Source organism: Cololabis saira, chromosome 15, assembly GCF_033807715.1.
Source record: "Cololabis saira isolate AMF1-May2022 chromosome 15, fColSai1.1, whole genome shotgun sequence".
In the NCBI taxonomy this organism is placed as follows: domain Eukaryota; kingdom Metazoa; phylum Chordata; class Actinopteri; order Beloniformes; family Belonidae; genus Cololabis; species Cololabis saira.
Window position 1 is genome coordinate 14179877 of NC_084601.1, and position 19889 is coordinate 14199765.

The 19889-nt window shown below is 40.5% G+C and overlaps 1 protein-coding gene across 2 annotated transcripts in view; it reads left to right on the top strand.

The window, feature by feature from the left end:
- The window catches only part of vps50 (VPS50 EARP/GARPII complex subunit), a 95610-nt gene that overhangs the window by 39729 nt on the left and 35992 nt on the right, over positions 1 to 19889 (top strand). For both annotated transcript variants that reach the window (XM_061742672.1, XM_061742673.1), the window contains exons 12-20: positions 300 to 440; positions 8012 to 8144; positions 12790 to 12887; positions 12988 to 13082; positions 14777 to 14875; positions 16324 to 16414; positions 17294 to 17485; positions 18643 to 18761; positions 19730 to 19836. In XM_061742672.1, the coding sequence (XP_061598656.1) occupies positions 300 to 440; positions 8012 to 8144; positions 12790 to 12887; positions 12988 to 13082; positions 14777 to 14875; positions 16324 to 16414; positions 17294 to 17485; positions 18643 to 18761; positions 19730 to 19836 (1075 nt within the window). The remainder of the gene's footprint in view (positions 1 to 299; positions 441 to 8011; positions 8145 to 12789; positions 12888 to 12987; positions 13083 to 14776; positions 14876 to 16323; positions 16415 to 17293; positions 17486 to 18642; positions 18762 to 19729; positions 19837 to 19889) is intronic.

Sequence of the window (19889 nt, forward strand, 5' to 3'; positions counted from 1 at the left end):
TTTCATTTATTTATCGTCCCATTTGCTCCGTTGAATGTATTTTCCACAGCATGCCGTAAATCAGCAGAGGCAAAATAGTCCATTTTCACTTGGACCATAATTTCCTCTGCATCTTATTGCATAACTACTAATGCCTCTGCAGAGACTCAAAAAATATCAGACGTCAGTATGTGTGTCCGTAAAGTTTGATTTGCAATTTTTCTAGCTCGTTGCCTTGCCACAGATCAACGCTGACAGTGTCATCTTGACACGGTAGTTTTCATTAAAACATAAATAAATCTGTGGGACTTTCTTTGCAGACTGCGATGGACCAGCTGCACATGCATTTTACCCAGGCCATCCACAACACGGTGTTCCAAGTGGTGCTGGGCTACGTTGAGCTGTGTGCCGGCAACGCTGACACCAAGTTCCAAAAGATGCAGTATAAGGACCTGTGCACGGTAAGGAGATGCAGACGTAAATACACGCCCCTTTGCTGGTTGACTGATGTCCTTTTTCCTTAATTTGTCTCCATTGTTGTCAATAGATGGGTAAGAAAAAGATTAATAATACGTGTACGCGATGAGTGTGAAGACTGATTTATTTCCTGTGAAGTTAGATAATAAGGAATAAGCAGGTATAGTAAAAGGTTGGATAAAACGTGAATGAATGTGGTGGTAAAATGAGATTACACTTATTCATGAACAAGCCATTTCTCTTACACTGAAACGTCTGACCTGAGGAGAACATTGAGAAAGTGATTGAGAACAAAAGTGCAGCGTTCAGGACAGTAATCTTACTCATAACACAGAACAATCGCACTAAAGCAGCATCAGCACTCACACACCTCAGACACCTCTCCCTTTGAGTAAATCCTATTTACATGCCCAGGATGCCATAATTTGGTCAGTTCGTCACAAATAAGCTGCGAGGGAGTGTTTCTCCCCCCCCTGGAGTCTCTGTCAGGCTTAAGCCGACACAGTGAAACAGTCCGTTGATGTATTTGAAATGTTATTACAGCCTCATGTGGGTTGCTTTATTTTATTTATTTATGTATTTTCGGTCCCTCCAAAAGTGTCAACTGTTCCCGTGTTTCTCCCCTTGACCTTTTAGTCCTGTGTTTGGCATCGCCGCTTGACAGCACAGCTTTGGCCAGGGGCGTCGCCAGCTGTGCTCGTGTCAGTAACGGCCCGTCCTTTACGCCTTACCTTTGCGCTACCTCTCCTCGTCCTGACCGCGTCATCTGTTCCCCTCCGTTTTCCCTCTGTTTATGCATGTTTTCCAGTCCCGGTGATACAAGGTGTCCTAAGAGTTACTACTTTTTTCCTCAAGAGCTTTAGGGTCGTTTGGCTGTTTCTGTTTCAGTTATATCTTTTTTTTTTCCTTTTCCCGCCACATGTTAAAGTAGATGCAGCACGATCCACCCCATTTTTTTTTTTTATCTTAATGTTTTGGTTTTTTTTGCCTTTTTTTGCCCCAGCTGCCTTTAGAAGTCATATCATAGATCTGAATAATAGTGTGCATGAAACTTTTCACTAGTTACACATGCATCTGAGGGTTTACTTGGGTTTGATCGATTCCCTGTCAACGCTGCGGGAAGCTTGGGTGTTCTGACTTTCACTAAAGATGCACACATTTTTCATAGACGCACCGAACCTCAGATGGGGAGGACGTTACAGTCTCAGCTGTATGATGAGGATGATTGATGGCACAGCGCAGACACACACTCGGATGAAGAGGCAACACAACACCCACTCGCACTTCAGTGAAAGCATCTTAAGCCTGTTTGCAGTACATATTTAGAGACAAGCCCTTTTTTCCCCCTCTTAACTTGACTCCTTAGGGTAGATTTTTTTTTTTTTAGTCAGTTATTCAATCTGCTTTTGGATTGTCAAAAGTTTAATTCCCTTCAGACACGTGTGGCCAAGAGCTCGCAAACCTGTCCACTCTGATGTTACTGCGGAAGCCCTCACATAAACATGCTTCCGTAAAAATCCGATCAGGAAGATGAGTGATGATTTTTTTCTAAACGGAATTATTTACTCTTTTGCAGCATATTGAAATCCTGTTTCTCTACAAAGACCCAGTATTGTGACTTTACTAATCAAGTGGAACTGTGTCACTGGAAATTACAGCTTGCTTCTTTGTGGACAAAAGTAAACTTCAGAGTGTGTTGCCCTGAAAAATAAAGCCTAAGAAAATGGTTCAGCCACATAGCCCCCCCCTCCCCCTCCCCCTTCCCCTTCCCCGCCCCCCGAACCTTCCTCTTAGTTATGCGCTTTAAAAATTCAAGAGAAGATGGAGCACGGAGGAAGGTCATTCCTGATTGTGAAGGGGTCTTATTAATTTTACATCAACACCTCATTATTGGAGAGACTCCATCTTTATCAGTCCCCTAGTCTGTCCGACTGTTCTTTACATGCAAATGGGACCGTTCATTTCTGAAGCCGTAGGCGAAAGGTGGCTTGGAAATATTTAGACCAGCGTGTTGTAGAAAGCACTGAACTATACTGATGACGATGCGGCTAATAACCCCTAATTTTGTGTAGACTCCAGTGTAGCTTGGAAACTGCACTCATTTATTAGTTTACTTATTTATTAGCACATGCCGTGATATTTGTCCTGCTTATCGTGTTGCCGGGGGTTTCTTCGTCGCTAAATAACTCTACTGCAGGAGAGACATTTATGGATGGGGAAAAAGGGCCTTGTTTAATTAATACTGTGCCTCCTTATCTCAGTGGTCTTTTGAGGGATTTGTGTGTAATTTAAAGAATTTGATGTAACAACCGTTGAATGTTATTGAATTTAATAATGCCTCAAGACTATATATTGTTAATATATATTACATATGTAGCTGAGACTGAACAGCAGTCGCAACTCTTGTTAATATATTCATTTTATTGGAATTTAAAATGACGAATAACTTTAAGTTAAATAAGCGGTTTATAGCTCAGATAAACTTTTTTAAACTCGCATCTGTCATTTCTCTGGACCCTGTGTTGTCATAAAGATCCACCCTTCTCTCTCTGCAACACGTCTTACAGAACTTTAAACAGTATGGATCTTCCTTAAACCAACCATTTTTCATCTTACGGCAGTGTGTGGCTCGCAGAGTCGAGAGTTATGGTACCGTCTTGGATATCTTCTTTAAACTGTATGACATCCTTTTCATTCAGGCTGGGAAATGATGGGTTGAGCAACACTCCTTAGGACACATGATCCCACACCCGTCTCCTCCATCTTTTCTCCTTTAAACACATTAATGTACTTGCTTGAAAACAGAGTTGTGTGTGGGTGATGCTCGGGTTACTTCCTCTCATTAAGCCTCACTGAAGACCTAAGCCCACACACTTTAACACCCCTCACCTCAGTTGCTTGGCAACATGCTGCCGTGTCACGGTTGGCTGCTGGAGAACGTAGAATGTCAGTGTAGGACAGGATTTTGTCTGAACTGGCTCATTAGCTTTAATATCTGGCCGGCGCTGCTGGACCGGACTTGTAATTTGAGCGTCATCTGGATTAATTTATTCCAGACTGGCTTTCAAACCCCTTGTGATCATTTATTTTCTACATTTGCAAATTCAAATTGTGGACATAACACTACTTACAATAACATCATACCACCCAGCGCTAATCTGTTAGTTATTTTTCCCCTCATTAGAGCCAGAGCTGAGGCGGAGGTGTGCCTTCAGTGGTGTTTAGCAGCGTCCTGTCAGCAAGATTATAACTGCCCGGTTGAATCAAATTAAACTTGGTGGAGAGGTGGAGCACAAGCGCAGGCGGGAGCAGTGAGGTTTTACAGAGGAACATGATCACCTTCTTTAATCCAGTTGAGCCTGAGGCTTTTTTTCTAAAAACGCCCTCTAACCAGTCAATAAAACCAATACAAACCTTTTTTTTGTTTTGTTTTCAATTTCAGAGCCTCTAAAAAAAACCTTTCAAAAATTAATCCACATGAATGGATTGAAACAGACAGTTGCAGACAGGAATTTGACAGATCCTCTATTTCTTAGTGTTTTACCTACAGTCATTTACAACTTTAAAATAAAAATGATTTAACATGTGGATAACCCATGGTTTTATTGTTCACCGTCTGTCGATTTTAAAGTGACTGATGTCTCAATCCAAACAACAAATTTGTTATCTCTCTCTTGTCAGAGGTCTTTGATATACTCCATGATCATGTGACCATGGCAACTCGTTACTTTTTTAGTCCTGGTGATGCGAGAATAACTCCTGTTTGATTTTAGGAGACATTTTTATGTTAACTTGAAATTATTGAGATGATGAGCCAACAGATGTCAAAATTAAGATGATTTATATTATTTGTTCCATCTGTTCTGTGCGTTACCAAAACACCGACTGACGGATCGCACAGCTTTGTCTTATTAATGGCCCAAACAGTGTTTAAACACTACATTTTATGGCTGTTCTACTATTTGCTCACCTGGTTGCACATGTTGGGGTTTCCATCACTCTAATGCTACTTTTTGAAATATCAAGGCCTCTAACAGTACAATAAGTAAAATGCACTGCAACAAACAGTTTGAATTTAACATTATTGTTGTTTTGATGATAACCTTAAATTGCAAATTAATTACTATCATGTTGAGGACAAAAACATACAAGGTGGAAATGGTGAGTCTCAATAGGTTGTTTCTTTAAAACACTGAATATTGCTTTTCTTATTTTTATTTAAAATGTGCTACATAATATGTCTTTGATCTCTCTACTTTATATGTTAATAGTTTATTCAATGCTGGTGTGTTCAGAGTAATGATGTTGCAGTTGCATTTCTAACAACAAAGTATGTCATCGGTTGATTTGTGTCGTTTGGTCCGTTCGTGCGCCTTTGGCGGCAGGTCTGTCTGTGATAAACAAAAACTGCTGTGACAGCCAGAGCATTGTCCTCTCTTGCTGAGGGCTTATAGTCATTTATCCACTTCACATGTCCTTGTGAGAAATGTTCTGTTGAGTGACTGCCCTGGCTGGTGTCGGTTTGTCACTCAGCATCTCAAGGGCAGGACAGGTTTAGAAAAAGGAAAGCTAGTTGATTTTGGTTTGCTATTGTTATTTCTCACACTGCCCAAGAGAGTTTTGGACCTGTGGCTTGTAATTATACAGTTTTTTTAAAGACATGAATCAAGGGTTTATAAAAACGTTCTCATTACTCCGGCGTGAACAATGAAAACTGTGGCTGCAGTGTTCTACCTGGTCATGCTTCATTTTCCTCCGAACGTGTTGGCAGGACTCTGCTGGCGGATTGTAAACCCTTGAACTGATCCAGGAGCTACTATTATGGCAGCTGGACTTGGCTTTGTTGGATTGAATATGAAATGTTTAATATTTGATGTAACACATATATTATTCCAGGCTCTCTGAGTGAAGGACTTTGAATCCGATGTGCTGTCTAAACATTTACATTCACTTATATGTTCAGGTAGTAATTCAGGTGGCTGGGAAATTATTGTTAAGATAAATAATATTAAATTCAATTTAAAAAAAAAAGATATTTAAGTCCTAACCAGAGCTGTGTTACTAGCATGACAATCATTCATGTTGTGTTTTTTTAAGCTTTTGTCAATGTATACTTAATCCTTTGTTTTACTTAACAATAGTTACTGGTAATTTGTAGAAACTGGAAAAATTGATTTTATAAAAAGGAATAATTCATTCCAAGCCAAGCAGCTATAATTTAAGCTGCACAGATGGTGGCTGATTATCCACCTGCACAGATGGTGGTTAGACATTTGAGAATGACATAGAATTTGTATTGCTTCTCTAAGGTCATTTGCTGATGTTTTGCCTCTTTGGCAATGTGTTAATGCACACCTGAGTTCTTAAGACCAGCAAACGGCAGAAGATCTGCTTCGAATGATGATCAGTTAATCAAAAATGTGCAATTAGCGGCACCTGGTTGCTTCTTACCATAAATCTTATCTGAGCTATAATGGCGTACTTCATTAATTATAGTGTACTTCTAGTAATTATAGTGTACTTCTAGTAATTATAGTGTACTTGGTTATGAGAAATTATTTGAAAGTCGATTAAAAACAACAAAGTACAGTATGGATTGTGTACAAGTGACTTAGAAAAGGAAATGTATGTTATTTATTTGACTTAAACACAGTTTGAATAATTGAAAAGAGTGTGTGTCTGTTCATTTTTGAGCAGTGACATTAAAATGAGGCATCTTCAGATGCGAAGCCAGTGCACATCATCAGTGATGTATCCTGAGATCACTGGGTGTATCAGGTCTGTCGAGCATCAGATACTCTCTCTCAGGTGACCCTGCCAAGGTTGATGGAGCCTCAGCGGTGTGCCCTGGCAGCTCACCCACGGATCTGCTCTCTTTAACCAGAGCCATCTTGAGGCTGCCTCTTCTGCCTCTATACTGTTAAATGTGGCTTTTCTTCTCCCGTGTCCTGTGATGCTGTGAGCAGTGAAGGCTCTGCACCCTACTGCCACAGGGAAGCACGTAGCCTCTCAGCCTTGTCTGTGACAAGGAACTTCCCCTTCTTTGGTCATAGTCCCTCCCAAGACTCTTATGTTGTAAACAGGACTCAAAAGGGAATTAAAGCTGCAAGCAGCGATGAACGGGCCCTCGCCTGTGCAATTTTCCCCAATAAAGGGCAAGGATTCAAAACTAAGTCCGATGACACCACCCATGACTCTTTATGTCAAACCATTCAAAAGTTATGGCAGAAAATCGGAACTATCAAATATCGACCAATCAGATGAAGGGGGGACGCTCTTTTTGGCGTCTATCATCACCACGGTAACGCTAGTAATGCCCATAGTTCATAGTCGCAGGATCGAGACGCACATTTTGATGTATAACACACCTGGGTGCACGTTACGGTTCGGGCCGCATTAACGGCCGAAGAAATGGCATAAATTGCGCCAAAATTACACGATTAATTCAAAATGGCCGACTTCCTGTTCGGTTTCGGCCATGGCGCCAAGAGACTTTTCTTTAAGTTGTGACATGATACAGGTGTGTAGCGATTTTCGTGCATGTACGTCAAACCGTATTGTGGGGCTTGAGGCACAAAGTTTTCCAGGGCGCTGTTGAGCCATTAGGCCACGCCCATTAATGCAAATCCTTAAATATCCAATTTTTCGCCAGGCCTGGCTTGCGTGCAAAATTTGGTGACTTTTGGGGCACGTTTAGGGGGGTAAAAAGGCCCTCATTTCGTCGGAAGAAAAACGAGAAAAACAAAATCATTTCCTACAGATACAATAGGGCCTTTGCACTGTCAGTGCTCGGGCCCTAATTAAAGTTTGAAGGTATTGCCATAGAGGGCAATGTTACTTAGGCTCCGTGGCAGACCCAACCACTTCCTCTAGTAGTGCCTGACTCTCCTCTCCAGAGCTACGATAGTGGAGAGAGGGAACTAGCAGTGGCCACAGTGTTCAAGGCAGAATCCCGTGCTGGTAAGTCCAGGCCTTGATCTTGTAGATGTTCTTCAACCAACTCTCAAGCTCCTCACAGGCATTCTTATAGAGGGCCGAGTCCCTGAGACTGCCGTCGAAGAACTTTCCAAGGCTTTAGACCAGTTTCTTTCAGATGGTATGGATTACTGTTCCTGAAATGGAAAACTGGAACTTATCAACAACTTTGCCTTATTTCACGACCAAATATCTTGACTTTACCGGCTTGAGTGACATCCTGGCCCATCCCATTAGCCTTTCCAGCCCCCTCAAGGTCCATCTCCCTCCTAGCACCGCCTCAGTTCTCACTCTCAGGTCGTCCATGAAGGCGTGTATTGGTGGTGATCGGATGCCGGACTAGGATTTGAGGCTTCTGCACTCTGGTTCAGCAGATTTTATGAACACGTTCATTGCCGGAGCAAACAGGGTCACTCAGATGGTGCAGCCTGTGATAATTGTCACCTTCAATCTCTGCCACTCGCTCCTCTGGTTTTCAGAACAGGATTGTGACACAAGCTATCTCAAAGAATTAATTATGAAAAAGCCATGTTTGACCTTGTTTTAACTCATTTTTTTCCCTCCACCTCTCTTTTGGCAGCATATCACCCTTGACAGCTACATTCCCTGCCTGACAGATCTCTGCAAGGCTCTGTGGGAAGTGATGCTGAGCTACTATCGCACAATGCAGTGGCATGCAGACCACGACCAACAGGAGACCACACCCACTCCAGGTAGGACGCTTCCACCTTTTCATCCACTTATAAACTGTATGCCAGTAACAGCGAGCTCCTAGTCTCCGACTTGCCATAATAAAGAAGTTTCAGCGTTAAGTATACATTAACACCCCACTCACACAGCAGCGCTCACGCTCGGTGGCTCTTCTTGACGTGCCTTTGACATATCGATAAACAATCAATCAAACTTCCTCCACTTCAACACACAAGAAGGTTATGTGCTGTGAAAGAATCCCGCCCTCATGTATGATTTAATTGACTGGTACTAGCTAATGTAGCTCCCATCTGTTTACATGACGCTTGCTTTGAAGTTCAACCTTCTTCAACCTTTGAAGGAAAAAGCTTTGGCAGCACTTAAAATCACCCCGGTCAAAGTCATTGGGTTTTTAGAAATGCCCTGTGATCTATTAGTGAAGCGTTTGTTTGCAGTTCATGTAGCTTCAGAAGAACGCAGATGTAATAAACCATCCTCTTTTAATTTATGCTTTTTAAATTATGTATATACATAGAGAGAGAGAGAGAAACTTGCTTTGTCAGCTTTATTGAAAGCTAATTTCCATTTCCTGTACTAGACAAAATTAATTAAGTGATGGATTGATGTGACATGTTATTGTTTTTTTTCTTCTTGTAAACCTTGTTAGATGCCATCGCTCACATAGGACACACACATTATTAGTTTTCTCTAGGTACGTCTATCTTTCAATCTATCCTCCCGCTCTGTGCTCTTCTTAGAAGTGACCTCAACCCTGTTTTTTTTGTTCCTGGTTCTCTTTTCCTGTATGTGGGAGAGAGTTGGGCTCCTTCAGCGTCGTGATTTATCGTATTAGCTCAGCCGCACTTGTGGCGAAGCATTTTGCGGTGACATTGACATAGGTTTCGCAGAAGATGCCAGTAGTTTATAATTGTCCACAGCATTTAAGGGCACTGTACCCTTATGTTTTTCCTGCTGAGAAAGCAGAGGGAACATCCTGTTAAATTTGGGGCAACATGATTAATTGTCTGGTTTGTCTAATGTTTCTATGATTAATCTCGTGAAATGATGACGGGGAAGGTTGTTTTACTAAGTTATATGGGCTTGTGCCATCTCCAAATAGCCGCCAAAATAGATTTGCTTTTACAGCACACACCCTGTCATATTTCATCAGCGGTGACAGCTGTCAAGAGGGATGGTAACGCCGTGTGTGAGAACACGTTTGAGTGTGTCTAAGTAAATACTGTGAACAGTTTTTGCAAAATTCAATCCAACATGTGGGAATGAATGCCTGTTCTGTTGTTCACGTCATGACTCGTGAGAAGAAATTGTATTTAGGATCATGTTTGAGTTTTTATACTTTTTGAAAGGCATGCACTCATGCTTCTTTTTTCTGAAGTACCAACCTATTCAGATGTATTTCTCAATGTTCCTGGTTTACTTATACAGGGTTTCCGCGGGGTTATAAAAAGTATTAAAAAGTGATAAATAAAAATTGCCAAATTTAAGGCCATTAAAAGTGTTAAATTCACTGTCAGAGGTATTATTTTTTTTAAATTGGTATTATTTTTTACCTTTTACATTTTAAGCAGTCTATTTTATTGTCATTCACAAAATGAAATGAATGTGAAACATCTGGTCAACATCAATGAGTCTATAAATCTGTTCTGTATAGTGTTCTATAGGTCAAAATCTGTATTAATGTTAAAAGGTCCGTGATTAACACTTAATGTTGTGACCGTTTTTAAAAAAAAATCTGAAGGTAGTGAAAAAGGTATTAAATTGGTATTAAATTTAACATAAGGATTGCTGTATAAACCCTGTTATAGATCATTCAGTAACTGAAGAATTAGCACACATTTTTTCATTAATCTGTGATAAAGGTCAGAACTACCTGTGTAATATTGCCGTGGTTCCCCTTCGCTCTGCTGCGAGGACAGTAAACCTCTGGCAGCTCCATGTTAAGACTGCAAGTAGAGTGCTGATGGCAAATCTTTTTTTTATTTCTGGTATCCGTGGATTAGGCCTGCTCCCTTAGATGCTGTGGATGGCTTTGGTGTTACACAGTAATGTCCTGTGTGCCCACTGCCTTCATTGGCAGCCCACGCAGCAAAAGTGTTGGAGCCCTGTTGTTGTTATTTTGTCTTGCTCTTCTTCTTCCCATTTTTATCCTTACTGTTATTGTTCATATTCTTCGTCTTCCACTTTTTATTGCTGTTTTTATCCAGCAAAAGCCCCTGGGGAGCAAAACCGCTCGATCGTTCTAAAGCCTCAGTTGATCCAGGGTTTTAATCAGTGTAATGGCCCAGGTTTGCCTATAGGTGGTGCTATAATAACCCTTTTTTCTCATAGACTGCATTTAACAATGGACAAACCATTCGGTCACGTGACCTAAGCGTCTCGTTGCAATTACTCGACTGACCGATACAGGCTGGGTGCAAAAGCGAGTGAATCACCGTTGACTCTCAGGTTAAAATGTCCTACTTAACCATTTTGGTCTCAATCGTTTGATTTCTCTTCCATGACAACTCTAAGGGGGTGCTTTTTTTTCCACACAAGGGGAGTTTATATCAAGCAATAAATCTATTTCTAATATGATTGATTGGCAGTTGGCTCAGCCAATGGCGACCCGTTATCACTTCCTCATTTGTAACCCTCCTGCAACCACCCGTTTGTGTTAACCCCGCTTTGGGCAAACGCGACAGTCATTTTTGATTTTGCCGTTGAGTCGACACGTTAAACGGTATTTCCCGCTGGAAACGTCTGACTGCAGCTCTGCAGATATTTTGGCAGGGTTCAGCTGAATGAGCTGGGAGCAGAGCTAACTTTGATTGACATGCGGTGGGCTTGTCGCCGTCGGCTTGCTGAGCATCATGGCTGCGTTCAAAGAAAAAAGAAAAACAGGCTTCAAAAACCATAGACATATACATATATACATATACGTTTATGTCAAAAACGGTCTCCAGAAACCAAGGGGTCACGTGATCGAATGCCTCGCCATTTATATACAGTTTTTGCTTTTGATAAAAGAACTTTTCAAAACATATGATAGATCACTGGAAATCATGTTTGGATGAGAGGAAAAATTGAAACATAGTAATTAAGAAAAAATTAAAATAATAGAGGACTACTTGAGTGTAAACTTTAAATGTTTTGGCATTTAACCGTTACTCATTAACCAAAAAAATGAATACACCATCGTGTCTGACTATAGCAATACCTTAAAAACGTATACTTAACACCATCATGTCCTACCAAAGGATTCACACTTATTTAATTTTAAAGATTTAATATAAAACCAGGGTTTTATATGAATAGAATATGCAGTGTTACAAGACGTACAAACCAGTGGCAGTCTATCACACCTAGTCCCATGTTTGGTCCCCCCACTACGTACCGGTACTGTAATGCAGGACCGACACCACGCGGCTTGATGATGTAGAGGCTCACTGCTGCTGGCTTTCCTAAAATTCCACGTCACCCTGCGCAAACAGCTTGAGATTTACTGAAGCAATTTACAACCAAAGGAAAGTATTGAAGTTGCTCTGACTCTGAGCCACATGGTAGTCTATCTGGTGAGCGAAACTGGAACAGCATACGCACACAAGACGGAGGATAGTGAGCTGATAGTGGAGGAGAAATGGTGTCTGACAGTGAGCAGGACTCCGACACCTTATTTAACAGTCATCCAGCATTTTCCCACGGAGCTGGAAGCTGCTGTCAGTCTTCTGTCTCTGTTGGGAACGCATGACCTTCAGTCTCGTCAGATGTTTATCAGCAACCACTACTGACAGCTTTTCTCAACCGAGTCGTCAGCTGACAGCTAAGGTCTCCTGACTTCTATAACATTACACATTTTTCTGATAATTTATAATTTGATTCAACTCTTCAATCTTTTTCTCTCATCAGCAATATCATAAATATCCCCAATCGTACTTCGTTATGCAAATTTACATTGAAATAGTTGAATAAAGTCCCCTGAAGTTTGCTGACAGCCAATGCAGATGCAAGTAGTTTGTTGTTTGGATTCAGTCATTGTTAGGGTTGCCACGTTTCAGAAATAGAAATAAGGGATGCCCTGATTTCAGCAGCGCAGGAGCCAAAAAAAAAGCCCCAAAACTTCTAAACTGAATAAAAATGTGTTTATTTTATATGAAAAAACTAAATGCTTTGATTCAAAGTTTAAAGTGCTTTAATAGCATTGAACTTGCATGACTGTACAGACAGCCAACCATACTAGCAGCTGAAATATCCTCCTATTCTATGTATGTCCACATCAGCCCAGATGTAGAATATAGCCTACAGGTGAAGAATATGGTGTAAAAGTTAATTTATTTCAATAATTCAACTAGAATATGGTGTAAAAGTTAATTTATTTCAATAATTCAACTAGAATATGGTGTAAAAGTTAACTTATTTCAATAATTCAACTAGAATATGGTGTAAAAGTTAATTTATTTCAATAATTCAACTAGAATATGGTGTAAAAGTTAACTTATTTCAATAATTCAACTAGAATATGGTGTCAAAGTTAATGAAAATACGGTACAAATCGTGTCCCGTATTAGTTCAATACGGGACGCAACATTTTTTTCTCAAATAAAGGACAATTCCGTATTTTACGGGACGGGTGGCAACCCTAGTCATTGTGAACTTTTGCATTACCTGCAGGCGACCCAGCAGCAGCAGCAGCAGAGTCTGACGAGCTGACGGTGGACCGTAGCTATGTGAAGAAGAAGCTGGAGCATGGACTCACAAGAATCTGGCAGGTTTGTGGAGAAGAGCCTACTGTGAATAATCATCACTTCCTCTTCCAATCCACTCAGAACCTACAACAAATCACACTGTCCCCGTTGTCTCTCTCCACAGGATGTCCAGTTAAAGGTGAAGGCTTACATCCTGGGAACGGACATGTCTAACTTCAAATACGATGATTTCATCGTGGTACTGGATGTCATCAGCAGGTATGCCTCGAGATCAGCGCAGCTGGCCCATTCTTCATCGCCTTGCTGTTGCTGTCCTCTTCCTCTCTTCCTCCAATCCCTGTCACAGTACTCACTGACCCACTCAAATTATGAACACACAGTTGGACACTCGCCTCCATCAAAAAACCTCTTATCAGCTTAATTTAAGTGCTCATGAAAATTAAACTCATAAAGCTTGTTTAACAACATTCTGCTTAAATTCACTCTGATTATGATAATGTGATGCTCAAGTGTAATTTGCATTAATGGTTAAATTTTGACCCGTGATTCTAGTTTGTGTTGCTCATCTTATTGTTAGGATTAGTTGGCTGTTTTCATCTGTTTTCATCTGAAATGGGTTCATTAGTGGACACTTGTTTGTTTTTACGCACTGGCACATTGCCGGTAAACATCAGATTTCACTGTTCCTCAAATGCAGAGCAAAACTCCCTTCTGAATTTAACCCTGAAATGAAATATTTGTCATTAAATGAAACGACATATGAAGTAAACACAGAAAACCAGATTGTTTCATTATTATAAGTTAAAATAACCCACTTTAACGTTGTTTTAGTATCACTATAAATTCACTGGTTAATATTATTTTAATTGATTTTATTAATACTGTATAATTTTATTTATTTATTTATTTTGATTTTGATTTGGGGAGGTAGTGGTGAAGTAATATGTTTTGGCATCGTGTACATGTTGAACCCACAGGAGCATTAAATTTGAAATATAACTGGACTGAGCCGAATTGAACCGTTTTTGAGTTTTTTTCTTTGTAAAGTGGCTTGACGTTACTTTTGTGGTAGATGGCCGCCACACAAACTAATTGAATTGAAATTGAATCTCCACAATAAAATTAATACAAGTGCAAGTATTTATGGTAAAAGTGGAGGCACTTTTAAAAAGCAAATGGAGGCTTATTTGTGAATAAACATATTGTGATCGAGCTTTCGAGGAAGCTCCACCTAAACTCTGAAACACTGACGCTTTTTCTTTGTTTGATAATTTCAGAAGATGCTTGAAAATTATTCAGACGGGCTTTGAGATGATGATTATGTGCTTATGTATCTCAATCTTTAGCTCTCCTTATCCCTTTCGTCTGCTTTTTATTTGCTGCTTTATGTATTCATTAATTTTATCCTAAAGCACTGAGTTGTTTTTTTTCTTTTCCTTCGATAAATAAGCTTTACTAACTCAGTCAGAGTTCATAAGTGAAAGTGCATATGCAGAACTTCCTGGTTTCTCTCCTCCAACACCACAGTTAACGCTGTTCGTCTTGTGACTGACAGGTTAAAGTAGATCCAGGATGACCCTCTCATTCCGCGCTGGCTTTGCTCTGTCAAACTGGATCCTCCAGAGGCTTTAAACCCTAGGACCGGTTTCTAAACATCGGCTTTTTTCCCTCTTTATTTAACATTGGAATGATATGAACAACAAATTTACACTTAAAAAAAATGAAACAAAGCAGATTTTTGTTCAGAATTGTAAAAGTTTTATTTTTCTAGTTTCTGAAATTATGAAATTAAGGGTTGGAGGACTACCTTAGCCACACACCGGATGCCTTAATGTGTCTATTTAAATATACTTGCCAGTTTTAAGAGAGGTGTCGGTGGTGCGGTGGTTTGTCTTCTGACTTCATCGTTTGTATTTTCTCTCTTTTGTTCCCTTTAACCCTCTTTCTCTCAGGTTGATGCAGGTTGGGGAGGAGTTCTGCAGCAGCAAATCGGAGGTCTTGCAGGAGTCCATAAAACGCCAGAGTATTAACTACTTTAAGAACTATCACAGGTGAGTTGAGCCAGTTGCTTCTATTGATCGTGTGACGATTCCTGCAGACGTCATAATTCATTCTATGTGAATATTGTTACGGCTGGATATTATATTAATGAAAAAGCAATAGGCTCTTGGATAGCAGGCTTGTTTTGATTTTATCAAGACTCAGTCGATATCCATATCTAAATGCTACATCAAAGGGGATTTATTTTTAATAATGCTGTCACTACTTCAACATGCATTACCTGGTGCACATAGGGAACCAAAGTGCTGAAGAGGGCATCAAAATAATCCAAGGATGATCACGAGGACCGCCCCTCTTTAATGAGGTTGTGTTGTGCATAGGGTCTCGTAAACACATGGACTTTATGTGGAAATGTGGCACACTGCAGTGTCTGTGACTCAAATAGCAGTGAGATTCTCCAGCTGTTAATTACTAAATCAACTACCACACCGCACACATTACACACCGCAGTTAGCATCTGATCAATTACTGCTCAGAGTAGTAAAAATGTAAAGATTTGGCAATATTAAACACTTAATCTGGAATTCGTAACATTACTGTAATGATGCTTGGGTTTTGTGTGTAGTCAACTTGAGATCCAGATGATTCCAGCAGCAAAAACCAGAAGTCACTGGTGATTTTTGACATCTTGGAAATGGAAGTCAAGCCTGTAGCTGTTCTGATTCCAGCGTTGAGAGACGCAAGGCTTTGGCTGCAGTTGTTTGTTGTTTTTTTTTTTGGAAGACAGTTTGTCAGTTTATGTGACACATAAATCCTTATTTTTGATTTATGTATCCATTTCAGATTTAATTTCCCCAAAAATAGTATATTTTATGGAAATAGTGTATTTAATGTTTTATTTATAATGTATTTGTCTATTGACTTATAGATATTTCTTTCAGAGTTATTCAGTTATTTATTTTATGAAAAAAATGACTGTAGCACGCCGTGGGCCACATTTGACAAGAGGCAGCCTTCGTGTTAAAGTGTTGATGTCCTTTTGTTCTCAATGCAATAAGTCTGGGAGCTGTAGTTGGATGATCCATACATTCATCTTCACAAGGGTCATGTTTAGCTGGGTGGTGCATTTTGGGTAAAATGTCTGCGTGATCATAAAGTTTGAAGTCGACTACATGCTTTTTTTCCTCTCTCTCTCTTTACTTCCCCTGTGCTTGGCATTCTGTCATTTTTCATACTTCAAACACCTTTGAGAGAAGTAAAATTGATGCTGCAGGGTTTGATGTCAACACTGCGTTGATATTTCACAGATAAAAACCTGGCATGACTGGCAGGTGAGCGCCAGGGTGGCTGTTCTGAGCTGTGAACACATGGAGACTTGTTACAGAAAACACCCACCCTGCAACCTGCTTGTTGAGCATCTGTGATTCTTGCTGTTTTTTTATGTATCCACATTGCTGATTTGTTCGTCCTTTATTGTTCTCTTCATGGAACGCCTCAGGGCACGACTGGAAGAGCTGAGGATGTTTCTGGAAAATGAAACGTGGGAACTGTGTCCAGTCAAGTCCAACTTTAACATTTCCCAGCTCCATGTGAGTAAGAACCACATCCCTGAGACTGAAAGGTTGCATTCATTTATCCTGCACTGTCAATCATCCCACGCGCCTTCGCTGTGAAATTTGCACAAGGATATTAAACTCAATAGATTCTGCTCTGTCAACTTAAACATTCACATTAAACATAATATAAATGTGGGTGTGTCCACGCTGGACAGTATATAGCACAGATGAAGATCAAAAGTCTCTTGTTCCTTATGGGATTTACACTAGAAGGTTTTAGTTCCCTTCTTTATGAGCAACAGTTAAGAAACAACAACTCTCAGTGGTGTGACTGATGTGTAACATCTGTCCAGATCGTATGCCTGAGAGCAAACACATGGGAACACAGATATTTTCATATCTTTTCAAATGCCTGCTAGCATAAGACATTGTAATGACACGCCACTTTTATATGAAATATATTTTTATATTTGATATAAGCCTGCTTGTTAAAATCCATGCATCTGCTGCCTCGGCCTACTTTCTTCTGGTCACGGTTGCGTAGGTGTTAGGGCTTCATTCGATGACGGGTGGGCTACACCCTGGACAAGTTGCCAACCTGTGTTATGTCTGAAGTCTGAAGTCTGTGATTCAAGAAAACCCACACAGGCTCAGGAAAAAACACAAACGCTGTCAAGTCACACCGCGGTTTTTGATTTTTGAGTCTGTTTTCTTCCAGAAAATACAATCATCTCCCCAGATATTTGTTGGCCCCCACAGCAGTCTTCATGTCCCATATACTAACGTACTCCCTTATGTACTTAATCATATTTTAGCAAGTCATTTCCAAATGAAATGATCAAATGCTTCTTTCCTTGTGCCTCATCTTTTTGGTCCCTGTCTCACGGTTTTTATTTGTCATTTCTGATCCAGGAGTTTAAGTTCATGGGCCAGAGTCGGTCTCCGTCTGTTTCCCCAAGCAGACAAGCTGTGTTGTCGTCTTCGTCCTTCCCAGCCCAGGAGGAGCTGTCGCTCTTCCAGCAGTTCTTTCAGGAGGGGAACCCCTTTGAGATGCACATTGAGCAGAAGGAGGAGGAAACGGAGGATGTGCTCGCATCTAATGGGGTAGGTGTTAAGAAATGGTTGCGTAAAAAAATTAAATCAAGTCTGCAATTGTTAACCAATTTTGGAGGATGTTTGTGTCATTATCTTCATTATGAGGACATAAAGTATGAAAACTATATTTGACAAAATCACCAGAGGTCAAGAATAGAGAAGGTAACTGTATCATGATCAAGGTAAACACTAAAGAGGCACTTTCATGATAGTAAATAGTGTTTACAACAAAGGGGATATTGGTGGAACCATGCAAGAACAAAAAGGCCAAATTAGAGTTGAAAAAAGCGAAAACATCTAAAAAATAAATAAATAAAAAGCCTCCATTGTTCTTCATTTACATTTTTTGGCAGATGAAACGAAGATAAACTTGAATCGGGTTGATGGGAGGAGAAAGTTATAAGTAAAGAAACAGCTCATGATCCAAAGCGTCGTGTGTCAAACATGTTGGAGGGAGTGTTATGATAGGGGCATGTATGGCTGACGGGGTTTACTGAGGTGTAAAGGACTTTACTCTGCTCATATGCAGCCAAATGCATGATCACATGTTGTCAGATGTCAAGAAAAAGTCAAGGCAAAATCATCAAAACTCTGTCATGGTCCAAGTAGTTCTGGACCAAACTTCATGTTAAGATAAACAGCAAACACGTCCAGGTCGTCCAGTATGGGTTTCTAGGAGTACGCGTAGCCAGCACCGGGGTCAGAAATAAAAGACTCCACATGGACCACGTTTATGGTCTCTGAAAGTTATAATTTCATACCGACAGAAATAAACTGTATCGAAACATAATCCCAGATAATTCCACCCTGAACTCCTGGGCCTCCAACATTTTATTGCCTTACATAATTGAGATGGAAGAAGAATGTGACTCACTGTTCAGTTTTCAGCATGTGATGCCCACCTGCATCCTCCAAAAAAACAAAACTCCTGCCAGTGTGACACTTTATTCACCGAGCAAGCAGTTTTGTACAAAGACAATATTGTCTCATTTCATGAAGGTTATTATCTTGACTCTTCTCCAAGAAATGAATTAATCTTTAGTTTTTCCACCTCAACCCACTCATTTGATGGCCCACACATTCATGGCAATGTACTGGATCCCCTCTTCTTTGACATTTCCTCCATTGATGTCCATCTCGTTTTCTCTCCTCCATTTTTCCACTAGTATGAGTCAGATGAGCTGGAAAAGTGTGTGTATCAAGACTATGACAGCGACAGCGATGTCCCCGAGGAGCTCAAGCAGGACTATGTTGATGAGCAGACGGGTGATGCTCCTCTGAAGAGGTCAGTACCGCATCAACTTGAGTTTGTTGACATCAAAATGACACATTAATCAAGTCGTGTTAATCAAGCAGTAACATGATCTTGTGTTAATCTGGTTGTAACTCTGCAAAGTGTGTGAACAGACAGGTTGTTATTTACTATGGATGAATGATATTTTCCCACCTCTCATTTACACTCTTTCTCTTGTATTGCGCGAGTTCATCAATAACTGCTTGAATCTTGGTGCAACGAGATGCTGTAAAATGTTGTGTTTGACTAATTGAATCACTGACAACTAATGATGCGTGCGTGCATGCATGCGATCATACATCTGAGAGATTTTACACTAGATTTGCACACAATAGACGTCTAGACGTGCATCCTTTTATTATGCAGTGACACTACATTGCAGAGCCATTACGACGCTTTCCCACCACGCTGCGTTGAACTTCTTATTAATCCTATTGTCATGATCAATGTCCTGTTACTTAGTTGGTCTGACACGCCTGGTAATGTTGCTCTAACTGTTACTATGACTGCTGTTTCCATCCCCATATATGTTAAGTCAGAACACCTCGGCCTAAACCAATCCCCACTATGTAATACTCATCCCCACTATTAAAAGCAGGAATTAACTGTAGTAACGGATGATTATTGAATGGGATGCTTGATCACATCTAGACATTAGACAATGTAATGATGGAAGTCCGGGTAATGACTCCTGGGTAATTTGGTTCAACAAGCTCTGCGTCAGGAATCAAGTGCTCCAGGATCACCGGTTCAGAGACTTCACCGCTAGGTTCCATCTGAACGTCTTCTCACGTATAACGGGTGCTGATTGATCAATTAGACGGTTTTGACCCATACTAAAGGTTTTGAAGTTTATGGTCACAGGGGTTGAATGTCATTAACATGTATGAGTGAGATTCCTATTTCATAGTTTTCCTGCTAACTTTCTCTGTTGCCTTCACCTTTTCTGTGTCCTTCAGTGTGTCCCGGGAGACTATAAGGAGCAAAAAGAAGTCTGACTACAACCTTAATAAGAGCAATGCTCCGATTCTCACCAACACCACCCTCAACGTCATCAGGCTTGTCGGTAGGAGCTGCAGACACACACACATACACACACTTACCAGGTGACCTCATCTC